Source organism: Salmo trutta, chromosome 38, assembly GCF_901001165.1.
Source record: "Salmo trutta chromosome 38, fSalTru1.1, whole genome shotgun sequence".
Taxonomy (NCBI): domain Eukaryota; kingdom Metazoa; phylum Chordata; class Actinopteri; order Salmoniformes; family Salmonidae; genus Salmo; species Salmo trutta.
In genome coordinates, this window is record NC_042994.1 from 23,326,287 (window position 1) to 23,339,271 (window position 12,985).

Sequence of the window (12,985 nt, forward strand, 5' to 3'; positions counted from 1 at the left end):
GTGAAGTAGGACAGAAGACATTAGAGAAGGGATGTCAGGTTGGAAACTCACCATGGTCTGAGTAGGCCTCAACACATTCAGGTTAGACACAACTAGACATGCACGTCCTGCTATCATGGATCTATATGATTCATATCACTGTGTGAATGTGGATGTCTTTACAAAAGCTTATCAACACACACACACATGCAAACACACACACAAACACACACACACACACACACACACACAAATGCCGCTATTAGTCTGTTGTATTGAAGTTTTTTTTGTGTGTGTATAATTCTAGTCCCAGAGGCTTATTGGCCTTGGTGTGTGTGTGTGTGTGCTTTTGTGTGTGTGTGTGTGTGTGTGTGTGTGTGTGCGGTAAGAAGACATCTACAGTAGGTTATTTGTAGCAACGTTTTATTGTGGCTAAAGCTACCGAAACACACCCACTCTCTCTCACACACACACACACACACACACACACACACACACACACACACACACACACACACACTACAGAGTACACAGTCAAATACAACACTAACTGCTTACATTCAGAACGGTGTTGATAAAAGGACATGAAAATGGTACGTTCTCTAAAAGTATAAAATACACAACTTGTAAAAGTGCAACAGAATAGAATATAAAACATAGAACATTGAATGTAGACTTTGTTTAGATTGTTTTAAGACTCTACTTTATCTCCATGGTTATTCTAAGAACAAGTTCTAGGGTGGAACCTTAAAGGGGCAGTCTGGGATTCATAAAGCAACAAACCGGTCATCCCACCACTTGTTGTGGTTAACAGCTGAGGGATGGGACTGGAGGAATTTAACCACTCTCAAAATCACAGATGGAGCTCTGGATGCAAGGACTGACCATCCATGAGATCAACATGATATTCTTCAATATTCTGATGGGGCACAACAGTTGACCTGGTTCAATTCTACAAGAACCATGGGCTATAAATCACTAATTTAAACGTAAAAAAAATGGATGTACCAAGCTCTTTAAGTTAGGTTTTGGTTTGGGTAAGCTGAACTGTACAGTACATTGCTACTACTTTATTCTAAAACCTATACAACTATTGAAACAACTTCAACCCAACACCTAGCAACCTCGTCAAGTGGTTTGGATCTCTTGGCATAATAGCTAATGTGTTAGGTTAACAGTTGCTGGACCCAGGTTTAAGTCCAGGTCAGGGCACCCCCCCCCCCCCCCCGAATTACTACACTATATTTCGTTTGACAGTAATAAACTAACCAAGATTTTTAAGATGGAGCCATGAGTGACAATCTTGTTGGAGAATCTTTCCACAGGGATTTAAAAAAAACCTGGTGATAAATGCTATATTTGGACAATAGCACTGCAAGTGTTCAAAACAAATCTTCAACTTTCTCATGATATACTGTACACACCTGTTTAAGTTTGGGGTCACTTAGAAATGTCCTTGTTTTTGAAAGAAAAGTCATTTTTTTTGTCCATTAAAATAACATCAAATTGATCAGAAAGTTCCTCTGTCCTGTAATTGTTTGCTTTTGTCCATCTTCATCTTTTCTTTTTATTGGCCAGTCTGAGATATGCAACTCTGCCTAGAAGGCCAACATCCTGGAGTCGCCTCTTCACTGTTGACGTTGAGACTGGTGTTTTGCGGGTGGTATTTAATGAAGCTGCCAGTTGAGGACACTCTAATGTACTTGTCCACTTGCTCAGTTGTTCACCGGGGCCTCTCACTCCTCTTTCTATTCTGTTTAGAGTCAGTTTGCGCTATTCTGTGAAGGGACAAGTACACAGCGTTGTACGAGATCTTCAGTTTCTTGGCAATTTCTCGCATGGAATAGCCTTCATTTCTCAGAACAAGAATAGACTGACAAGTTTCAGAAGAAAGGTCTTTGTTTCTGGCCATTTTGAGCCTGTAATCGAACCCACAAATGCTGAATACTCAACTAGTCTAAAGAAGGCCAGTTTTATTGCTTCTTTAATCAGAACAACAGTTTTCAGCTGTGCTAACATAATTGCAAAAGGTTTTTCTAATGATCAATTAGCATTTTAAAATGATACACTTGGATTAGCTAACACAACGTGCCATTGGAACACAGGAGTGATGGTTGCTGATAATAGGCCTCTGTACGCCTATGTAGATATTAAAAATCAGTAGTTTCCAGCTACAATAGTAATTTAAAACATTAACAATGTCTACACTGTATTTCGGATCAATTTGATGTTATTTTACTGGACAAATTATGTGCTTTTCTTTCATGAACAAGGACATTTATTTCTAAGTTACCCCAAACTTTTTAATGGTAGTAGAGGTACATAGAGGTGTCCATGGTAACACTTGATAATAACTATGAATAAACCTTTTAACAGTTTATAAACTATTTACAATTATATTTGTAAACATTTATAAGAATGTGTAAACATTACTAGCCTTCCATTCCGTAAAAATGTACATATAATGTTTATAATAATTTATAAACATGTATATTCATTTATAAAGGCTTATTCTTAAAAGTTATTTGGACACGCTAGTTGGACCCATTTTCTACTAACCTGGCCTGAACAGTACTATCCTCGGGCTGAGTGTTTCTGGGTTGTCACTATCTGGCCAAGATGCTATGTCAGAAACCCTGCCCATTTCTACAGTGTATCTTAACCACACCGCTAAACGCAAATATTGGTTTTCATAAATGTTTACGATATCGACCATTTTGACTTTACAGTTTGGCCGTCTAGTGGGAACCTTTGTCATGGGAGGAGGGGTAAAGAGGTGCATTATGGGGGTTTGGTGACGTCATATCTGCGACTCCCCCGTGTTGTGGGCGATCCTTGACCCCTAGGACAGACAAATGTCAAAGGACAGAGGTTAACTCAGTGAAAGTGGTGTGTGTGTGTGCGTATGTGTCTGTTTGTGTGTGTGTGTGTGTACCTGGGAGTGGCTCGAAGAAGGGTTGGTAGTGCTGACCTCTGAGTATCTCTTCTTCAGTGGTGTGCAGATACAGGACAGGAGCCTGCCATACTCCTCTCTCACCTGATGGAGTCAGCAGAGCACAGTGTTACACACACACACACACACACACACACACACACACACACACTACACACACGACACACACCATACCGTTTTGTTCAGTAGGCAGTGCATGATGAACAGCAGAGCTCCCTGTAGAGAGTTGAGGATAGTGAAGAGATATGTCATGACCACTGTCCCCTCCTCTTGGAACTGGAACACTCCAAATATCCACATAGTACCCAACACACACAGCTGGGCCACTGCTGTCACTGTGAACACCCTGGAAAGAGAGAGGGAGGAGGAGGGAAGGAGGGAGGGAGGGAGGGAGGGAGGGAGGAGGAGGGGGATGAAGGAGGGGAGGGGTGGATGAGGGAGGAGTTACTCTCTCTCTCTCTCTCTCTCTCTCTCTCTCTCTCCTCTCTCTCTCTCTCTCTCTCTCTCTCTCTCTCTCTCTCTCTCTCTCTCTCTCTCTCTCTCTCTCTCCCTCTCTCCCTCTCTCCCTCTCTCCCTCTCTCCCTCCCTCCCTCCCTCTATCTCTATCTCCCTCTATATCTCAGTTTCACGCACTCTCTCTCTCCCCCCATCTCTCTCTCTCTCTCTTTACTTGATCTTGCGTAGGTTGGAGAGGTCAGGGTTGAGACTAGAGAACTTCTGGGCCAGCCTCCAGACAGTGATGATGAAGAAGAAAACGTTGAGAATGATGATGGTGCACACTGGGCCGAAGAAACTCCAGATGAATCCTCTCTCCAGAGACAACCAACAGCTGACACAGAGAGGATAACGTTAGAATTAGGTTATCTGGTGTTATTTACATGTTATATTTATGTTTAAAAAACCTCTCTCCAGAGACAACCAACAGCTGACACAGAGAGAACGTTAGAATTAGGTTAGATTAAAGTTAGAATTAGGTTATCTGGTGTTATTTACATGTTATATTTATGTTTAATAAAACCTCTCTCCAGAGACAACCAACAGCTGACACACAGAGAACGTTAGAATTAGGTTATCTGGTGTTATTTACATGTTATATTTATGTTTCATAAATCCTCTCTCCAGAGACAACCAACAGCTGACAGAGACAGGATAACGTTAGAATAACGTTATCTGGTGTTATTTATATGGGACAGATTTGCTACACAGTCTCTCGCACACCCACACACACAGACTCAGACTCACTGTTGTGTGGTACCGTATCCATCTGGGTAGGTGATAGCAGAGATGATGACTATAGCCAGTGGCAGTCCATATCCCACAGCATACAGGTACAGAGGTCTACAGTAAGAAGAAGAATCAAAGAGCTTAATAAATACAGGTACAGAGGTTTCCAATAAGGAAAAAAATCACAGAGCTTCATAAAATAGCAGTTAAAAGAAAATGTAACACACCAAGGTAAATAATAGCAAGATAAAAGAAAGTTGTAAGAAATATATATTATGAAAATATATAATAGATTAGGAAATAATATAAATACAGACATTATGTATCTAAATGAATATAACATAAATGTATAATACAAATAAATACTAATGTATACTATATATATATACTAAGACGTAATCATTTATAACCATAGAGTAAATATATCCAATACCTCATGGTTGTGTTGAAGACCAGGACCACCATGAGGTAGAGCTGAACCCCCTCTAACAACATCCAACTGAAGGATCCTAGGAAGAACAGGTGGAGGAGACCTGCTACAACCCTACATCCTCCCTGAGAGAGGAGAGGAGAGGAGAGGAGAGGAAGAGGAGAGGAGAGGAAATGAGAGGAGAGGAGAGGTGAGGAGAGGAGAGGAGAGGGGGACAGGGGAGTAGAGAGAGGAGCAGAGGGGCAAGAGGGAGGGGAGGAGGAGAGGAAGGGAGAGGAAGAGAAGGAGAGGGGTTGGAAAGGAGAGGGGAGGAGGAGAGACGAATAGGATAAAAGTCCAATTGAATATTCAAAAACTTAAATTCAGATCTGACTGTATGTAAAAAGGGCTTATTTTCTCTTATTTGTTTGTCATCCTGCATATAGAAGATCCGAGGGGGAAGCAACACCAAATCAAAGTGACAAGGAAAATATTAAAAAGAGAAATTGCTATCTATACCTTGATCCCTCACACACACAAACTCATGCAAACACACAGTCCCCACATCCCTAAAACCACCTTGCTCTGTGTGTGAGAGATGCCGGTGAGGAAGACGAGGTCAGCGATGAAGAGGCAGACACAGAGGTGGAGGTGGATGGTGGTGCGTGTCTCCTGGATGGACCGACACAGCCAGAAGGTCAGGATGCACAGCAACAGACACACCACAGACACCGACAGACCCAGCCACGTCAACAGACGCAGCTCAAAGGTGTGCTGGAGGGAGGGAGAGAGAGAGAGAGAGAGAGAGAGAGAGAGAGCGAGAGAGAGAGAGAGAGAGACAGAGGGAGGGAGGGAGGGAGGGAGGGAGGGAGGGAGGGAGGGAGGGAGGGAGGGAGGGAGGGAGGGAGGGGAGGGAGGGAGGGAGGGAGCGAGGGGTTTACATAACACATAACATCAGTGGCGACCTGTCATTCAGGGCACCTGTTTTGTGCCACACATATTTCGCAACAAAAAAATAATACAACAAATAAAATATATTATTGTTGAAGTCGGAAGTTTACATACACTTAGGTTGGAGTGATTAAAACTGTTTTTTAAACCACTCCACAAATTTCTTGTTAACAAACTATAGATTTGTCAAGTCGGTTAGGACATCTACTTTGCGCATGACACAAGTAATTTTTCAAACAAATGTTTACAGACAGATTATTTCACTTATAATTCACTGCATCACAATTCCAGTGGGTTACAAGTTTACATACACTAAGTTGACTGTGCCTTTAAACAGCTTGGAAAATTCCAGAAAATGATGTCATGGCTTTAGAAGCTTCTGATAGGCTAGTTGACATCATTTGAGTCAATTAGAGGTATACCTGTGTATGTATTTCAAGGCCTACCTTTAAACTCAGTGCCTTTTTGCTTGACATCATGGGAAAATCAAAAGAAATCAGCCAAGACCTCAGAAAAAAAATTTGTAGACCTCCACAAGTCTGGTTCATCCTTGGGAGCAATTTTCAAATGCCTGAATGTACCACGTTCATCTGTACAAACAATAGTACGCAAGTATAAACACCATGGGACCACGCAGCCGTCATACCTCTCAGGAATGAGACGCGTTCTTTCTCCTAGGGATGAACGTACGTTGGTGCAAAAAGTGCAAATCAATCCCAGAACAACAGCAAAGGACCTTGTGAAGAATCTGGAGGAAACGCGTACAAAGTATCTATATCCACAGAAAAACGAGTCCTATATCGACATAACCTGAAAGGCCGCTCAGCAAGGAAGAAGCCACTGCTCCAAAACCGCCATAAAAAAAGCCACACTACGGTTTTCAACTGCACATGGGGACAAAGACTGTACTTTTTGGAGAAATTTCCTCTGGCCTGATGAAACAAAAATAGAACTGTTTGGCCATAATGTCCATCGTTATATTTGGAGGAAAAAGGGGGAGGCTTGCAAGCCGAAGAACACCATCCCAACCGTGAAGCACAGGGGTGGCGGCATCATGTTGTGGGAGTGCTTTGCTGCAGGAGGGACTGGTGCACTTCACAAACTGGATGGCATCATGAGGATGGAAAATTACGTGGATATATTGAAGCAACATCTCAAGACATCAGTCAGGAAGTTAAAGCTTGGTCGCAAATGGGTCTTCCAAATGGACAATGACCCCAAGTAAACTTCCAAAGTTGTGGCAAATGGCTTAAGGACAACAAAATCAAGGTATTGGAGTGGCCATCACAAAGCCCTGACCTCAATCCTATAGACAACTTGAGGGCGGAACTGAAAAAGCATGTGTGAGCAAGGAGGCCTACAAACCTGACTCAGTTACACCAGCTCTGTCAGGAGGAATAGGCCAAAATTCACCCAATTTATTGTGGGAAGCTTGTGGAAGCCTACCCGAAACGTTTGACCCAAGTTAAACAATTTAAAGGTTATGCTACCAAATACTAATTGAGTGTATTTATACTTCTGACCCACTGGGAATGTGATGAAAGAAATAAAAGCTGAAATAAATCATTATCTCTACTATTATTCTGATATTTCACATTCTTAAATTAAAGTGGTGATCCTAACTGACCTAAGACAGAGAATTTTTACTGGGATTAAATATCAGGAATTGTGAAAAACTGAGTTTAAATGTATTTGGCTAAGGTATATGTAAACTTCCGACTTCAATTGTATACATTTATTTTTTGTTTTGGGCTTGCCTGTTTTGCATGCTATTTTGGCATTAATACCTGTTACACATCAATTTGCAAACAATGTATAAATATATATATATATATCATTGAGTTAATAAAGCCGCATAGAAACATGGTCTCTTTTTAGTTTTCTTGAGTGAGGCAGCTCCAAAATGCAGATGTTTCAACCTTGCTCAGTGCTTTCTGTGATGGTGGGGTGAGGCAGCAGAAAATAGGAGCATTGCGCTGTGTTTGGCTCAGTGTTCTGTCACTAATGTGGGCACTACGTCATCGCCAAGTTTAAGTCCTTAGTAAGGGTAGACATCCAAAATGCCAGCCCTTTGAGTCCTGCCATAGAGTTATACTACAAGTGTCCTTCCAAGAAGGCTCAAGGTCATTGGCAACAGATCTTTTCCGGTTTGGAGCGAGCAGTCGCACTTCGCTTCGCTCCACAGGTAATATTACACTTCATTACATTACAACGGTTTGATTTGTTTGATCTGAGCAATTTTTCTTAGCTAGCTACATAGCCGTCTTTGTATCAAAGATAATTGTGTAGTTTAGAGTATTATCGAGGTTAGCTATTTTCGTCCTAACGTAGTCAACACTGCTGGCTAGCTAGTCAACACTGCTAGCTAGGCAACTAGCTAACTTCTACCGACTAGCAGCACTGTAGAAAGTATTACATTACAACGGAACGACTTGATTAGTTTAGTGTTAGTGTTAGTTAGCTAGCTACATAGTTGTCTTTGCTGTCTTTGTATCTAAGATAATTGTGTAGTTTAGAGTAATTAGAGTATTATCGAGGTTAGCTATTTTCGTCCTAACGTAGTCAACACTGCTAGCTAGCTAGTCAACACTGCTAGCTAGCCAACTAGCTAACTTCTACCGACTAGCAGCACAGTAGAAACTATTACATTACAACGAAACGACTTGATTAGTTTAGTGTTAGTGTTAGTGTTAGTTAGCTAGCTACATAGTTGTCTTTGCTGTCTTTGTATCTAAGATAATTGTGTAGTTTAGAGTAATTATCGAGGTTAGCTAGCCAGCCGAGACGACGTTGTCCAGACTCCAGACTTAGTCATCATCAAACCCACTGCTAGCTAGCCAACCGTTACCGACTAGCAGCGCTGTAGATACTAATACATTACAACGGAACGATTTGACTAGTGCAGTGTTAGCTAGCTAGCTACATAGTTGTCTTTGTCATAGCTTGATAATTGTGTAGTTTAGTAATTATCGAGGTTAGCTAGCCAGCTATTTCCGTCCCCCGCAACGCCATTTTTCCAAACCTAGCCAACTATTACCGACGAGCAGCATTGTAGAAACTAAATACATTACAAAGGAACGTCTTGATTAGTGTTATGTTAGCTAGCTACAAAGTTGCTTTTGTATCATGACAAGGTGTAGTACTGAAACTATCGAGGTTACCTAGCCAGCTACACATTCAAACAAAGTCAACAACGCAGCCACTGCTAGCTAGCCTACTCCACCAGCCAGTAGTACTGTATCATTTTCGTCATTTTAGTCAATAAGATTTTTGCAAAGCAAGCTTAACTTTCTGAACATTCGAGACGTGTAGTCCACTTGTCATTCCAATCTCCTTTGCATTAGCGTAGCCTCTTCTGTAGCTTGTCAACTATGTGTCTGTCTATCCCTGTTCTCTCCCCTCTGCACAGGCCATACAAATGCTTCACACCGCGTGGTCGCTGCCACTCTAACCTGGTGGTCCCAGCGCGCACGACCCACGTGGAGTTCCAGGTCTCCGGCAGCCTCTGGAACTGCCGGTCTGCGGCCAACAAGGCTGAGTTCATCTCAGCCTATGCTACCCTCCAGTCCCTAGACTTCCTGGCGCTGACGGAAACATGGATTACCACAGATAACACTGCTACTCCTACTGCTCTCTCCTCGTCTGCCCACGTGTTCTCGCATACCCCTAGAGCATCGAGCTAGCGGGGTGGTGGCACTGGAATCCTCATCTCTCCCAAGTGGACATTCTCTCTTTCTCCCCTGACCCATCTGTCTATCTCCTCATTTGAACTCCATGCTGTCACAGTTACCAGCCCTTTCAAGCTTAACATCCTTATCATTTATCGCCCTACAGGTTCCCTTGGAGAGTTCATCAATGAGCTTGATGCCTTGATAAGTTCCTTTCCTGAGGATGGCTCACCTCTCACAGTTCTGGGTGACTTTAACCTCCCCACGTCTACCTTTGACTCATTCCTCTCTGCCTCCTTCTTTCCACTCCTCTCCTCTTTTGACCTCACCCTCTCACCTTCCCCCCTACTCACAAGGCAGGAAATACGCTTGACCTCATCTTTACTAAATGCTGTTCTTCCACTAATCTCATTGCAACTCCCCTCCAAGTCTCCGACCACTACCTTGTATCCTTTTCCCTCTCGCTCTCATCCAACACTTCTCACTCTGCCCCTACTCGGATGGTATTGCGCCGTCCCAACCTTCGCTCTCTCTCTCCCGCTACTCTCTCCTCTTCCATCCTATCATCTCTTCCCTTTGCTCAAACCTTCTCCAACCTATCTCCTGATTCTGCCTCCTCAACCCTCCTCTCCTCCCTTTCTGCATCCTTTGATTTTCTCTGTCCCCTATCCTCCAGGCCGCCTCGGTCCTCCCCTCCTGCTCCGTGGCTCGACGACTCACTGCGAGCTCACAGAACAGGGCTCCGGGCAGTTGAGCGGAAATGGAGGAAAACTCGCCTCCCTACGGACCTGGCATCCTTTCACTCCCTCCTCTCTACATTCTCTTCTTCTGTCTCTGCTGCTAAAGCCACTTTCTACCACTCTAAATTCCAAGCATCTGCCTCTAACCCTAGGAAACTCTTTGCTACCTTCTCCTCCCTCCTGAATCCTCCTCCCCCTCCCCCCCCCTCCTCCCTCTCTGCGGATGACTTCGTCAACCATTTTGAAAAGAAGGTTGACGATATCCGATCCTCGTTTGCTAAGTCAAACGACACCACTGGTCCTGCTCACACTGCCCTACCCTGTGCTTTGACCTCTTTCTCCCCTCTCTCTCCAGATGAAATCTCGCGTCTTGTGACTGCCGGCCGCCCAACAACCTGCCCACTTGACCCTATCCCCTCCTCTCTTCTCCAGACCATTTCCGGAGACCTTCTCCCCTACCTCACCTCGCTCATCAACTCATCCTTGACCGCTGGCTACGTCCCTTCCGTCTTCAAGAGAGCGAAAGTTGCACCCCTTCTGAAAAAACCTACACTCGATCCCTCCGATGTCAACAACTACAGATCAGTATCCCTTCTTTCTTTTCTCTCCAAAACTCTTGAACATGCCGTCCTTGGCTAGCTCTCCTGCTATCTCTCTCAGAATGACCTTCTAGATCCTAATCAGTCAGGTTTCAAGACTGGGCATTCAACTGAGACTGCTCTTCTCTGTGTCACGGAGGCTCTCCGCACTGCTAAAGCTAACTCTCTCTCCTCTGCTCTCATCCTTCTAGACCTATCTGCTGCCTTTGATACTGTGAACCATCAGATCCTCCTCTCCACCCTCTCCGAGTTGGGCATCTCCGGCGCAGCCCACGCTTGGATTGCGTCCTACCTGACAGGTCGCTCCTACCAGGTGGCGTGGCGAGAATCTGTCTCCGCACCACGTGCTCTCACCACTGGTGTCCCCCAGGGCTCTGTTCTAGGCCCTCTCCTATTCTCGCTATACACCAAGTCACTTGGCTCTGTCATATCCTCACATGGTCTCTCCTATCATTGCTATGCAGACGACACACAATTAATCTTCTCCTTTCCCCTTCTGATAACCAGGTGGCGAATCGCATCTCTGCATGTCTGGCAGACATATCAGTGTGGATGACGGATCACCACCTCAAGCTGAACCTCGGCAAGACGGAGCTGCTCTTCCTCCCGGGGAAGGACTGCCCGTTCCATGATCTCGCCATCACGGTTGACAACTCCCTTGTGTCCTCCTCCCAGAGTGCTAAGAACCTCGGCGTGATCCTGGACAACACCCTGTCGTTCTCCACTAACATCAAGGCGGTGACCCGATCCTGTAGGTTCATGCTCTACAACATTCGCAGAGTACGACCCTGCCTCACACAGGAAGCGACGCAGGTCCTAATCCAGGCACTTGTCATCTCCCGTCTGGATTACTGCAACTCGCTGTTGGCTGGGCTCCCTGCCTGTGCCATTAAACCCCTACAACTCATCCAGAACGCCGCAGCCCGTCTGGTGTTCAACCTTCCCAAGTTCTCTCACGTCACCCCGCTCCTCCGCTCTCTCCACTGGCTTCCAGTTGAATCTCACATCCGCTACAAGACCATGGTGCTTGCCTACGGAGCTGTGAGGGGAACGGCACCTCCGTACCTTCAGGCTCTGATCAGGCCCTACACCCAAACAAGGGCACTGCGTTCATCCACCTCTGGCCTGCTCGCCTCCCTACCTCTGAGGAAGCACAGTTCCCGCTCAGCCCAGTCAAAACTGTTCGCTGCTCTGGCACCCCAATGGTGGAACAAGCTCCCTCACGACGCCAGGACAGCGGAGTCAATCACCACCTTCCGGAGACACCTGAAACACCACCTCTTTAAGGAATACCTGGGATAGGATAAAGTAATCCTTCTAACCCCCCCCTCCCTTAAAAGATTTAGATGCACTATTGTAAAGTGGTTGTTCCACTGGATATCATAAGGTGAATGCACCAATTTGTAAGTCGCTCTGGATAAGAGCGTCTGCTAAATGACTTAAATGTAAATGTATAAAATGACGTCAAATCACATTATATGTACAGTGGCTTTGATTGGACTGATCATGTCAACATCATACTTTCAAAGTCTTAGCTAGCAGTCATCATCATGAATCAAGTCGACAATCTACTGTCAAATTATTTTTAATCCTTGTTATATGAAGAGAAAAATGAAGAGAAATTATAGATAAAACGTATCGGTGCTCATCGGCCATCGGACATAAAGATTACACAACAAGTTGAAAAATTGCAAATTCAACAATAAGTGGTTTGTAAGGAATCAGTGGCTAACTGCAAACAATGCAAAGCAACCCCTTGCCTTCTATTCAATGGAGTGACTGTGTGTGTTTTTACCATTCAACCCCTAGCCTTCTATTCAATGGAGTGGCTGTGTGTGTTTTTACCATTTAACCCCTAGGCTTCTCTTCAATGGAGTGGCTGTGTGTGTTAAATCCAGAGATTGCCAGACTTTGACAACAAAGTTTGATGACAAAATTTGCCCACATAGGACCGCCATGCCACCTTCATAAGGTGAGTCCAAAGATGTCATGTATGCTGCTTTTTAAATGATGTAATATGCAAGGGAGATATGTATACTGTAGCTAAGAAAGTAAAACTAAGTGTATGTTGTGTAGTAAGATGTTAGTATCCCATGTGTCACCCTAATAATTTGGTCAATTTTCACCTCTTAATTTCACCTACTGTTCTAACTTGGTGGTGCACATGTAGCCTATAACCTGTTTTAGAGAAATGTAATCATTGAATATTGTAAGAGCTTTCATTGTCTGTTTATCTGCCCCCTTTATTTATCCTACGTTTCTGACTTGGTGTACAGGGAGTACACTGTAAGAATGGCCCATGTTCTAAATTCTGTCAATGTACATTTCAAAATTGCTGAACAAATAGATATATTGACTACATCCGTCGTCGCTCGCTCATTAATGTCTTAATCGAAATTACGGATTCCCTCTTATCCGCTTGTCATCCCCTTATGCCATAGTTTGTACATGTCAATTGTCAG

At 44.1% G+C, this 12,985-nt stretch overlaps 1 protein-coding gene across 1 annotated transcript in view; it reads right to left on the bottom strand.

Moving 5' to 3' along the window:
- Window positions 1-2,400: 2,400 nt before the first annotated feature.
- The window catches only part of LOC115178321 (adhesion G protein-coupled receptor E1-like), a 38,825-nt gene continuing 28,240 nt past the window's right edge, over window positions 2,401-12,985 (bottom strand). The window contains exons 9-15 of the mRNA XM_029739459.1: window positions 5,145-5,339; window positions 4,590-4,711; window positions 4,175-4,270; window positions 3,603-3,761; window positions 3,107-3,278; window positions 2,915-3,016; window positions 2,401-2,821 (exon numbers count right to left, since the gene is read on the bottom strand). Coding sequence (XP_029595319.1) covers window positions 2,780-2,821; window positions 2,915-3,016; window positions 3,107-3,278; window positions 3,603-3,761; window positions 4,175-4,270; window positions 4,590-4,711; window positions 5,145-5,339 — 888 coding nt within the window. The 3' untranslated portion in view covers window positions 2,401-2,779. The remainder of the gene's footprint in view (window positions 2,822-2,914; window positions 3,017-3,106; window positions 3,279-3,602; window positions 3,762-4,174; window positions 4,271-4,589; window positions 4,712-5,144; window positions 5,340-12,985) is intronic.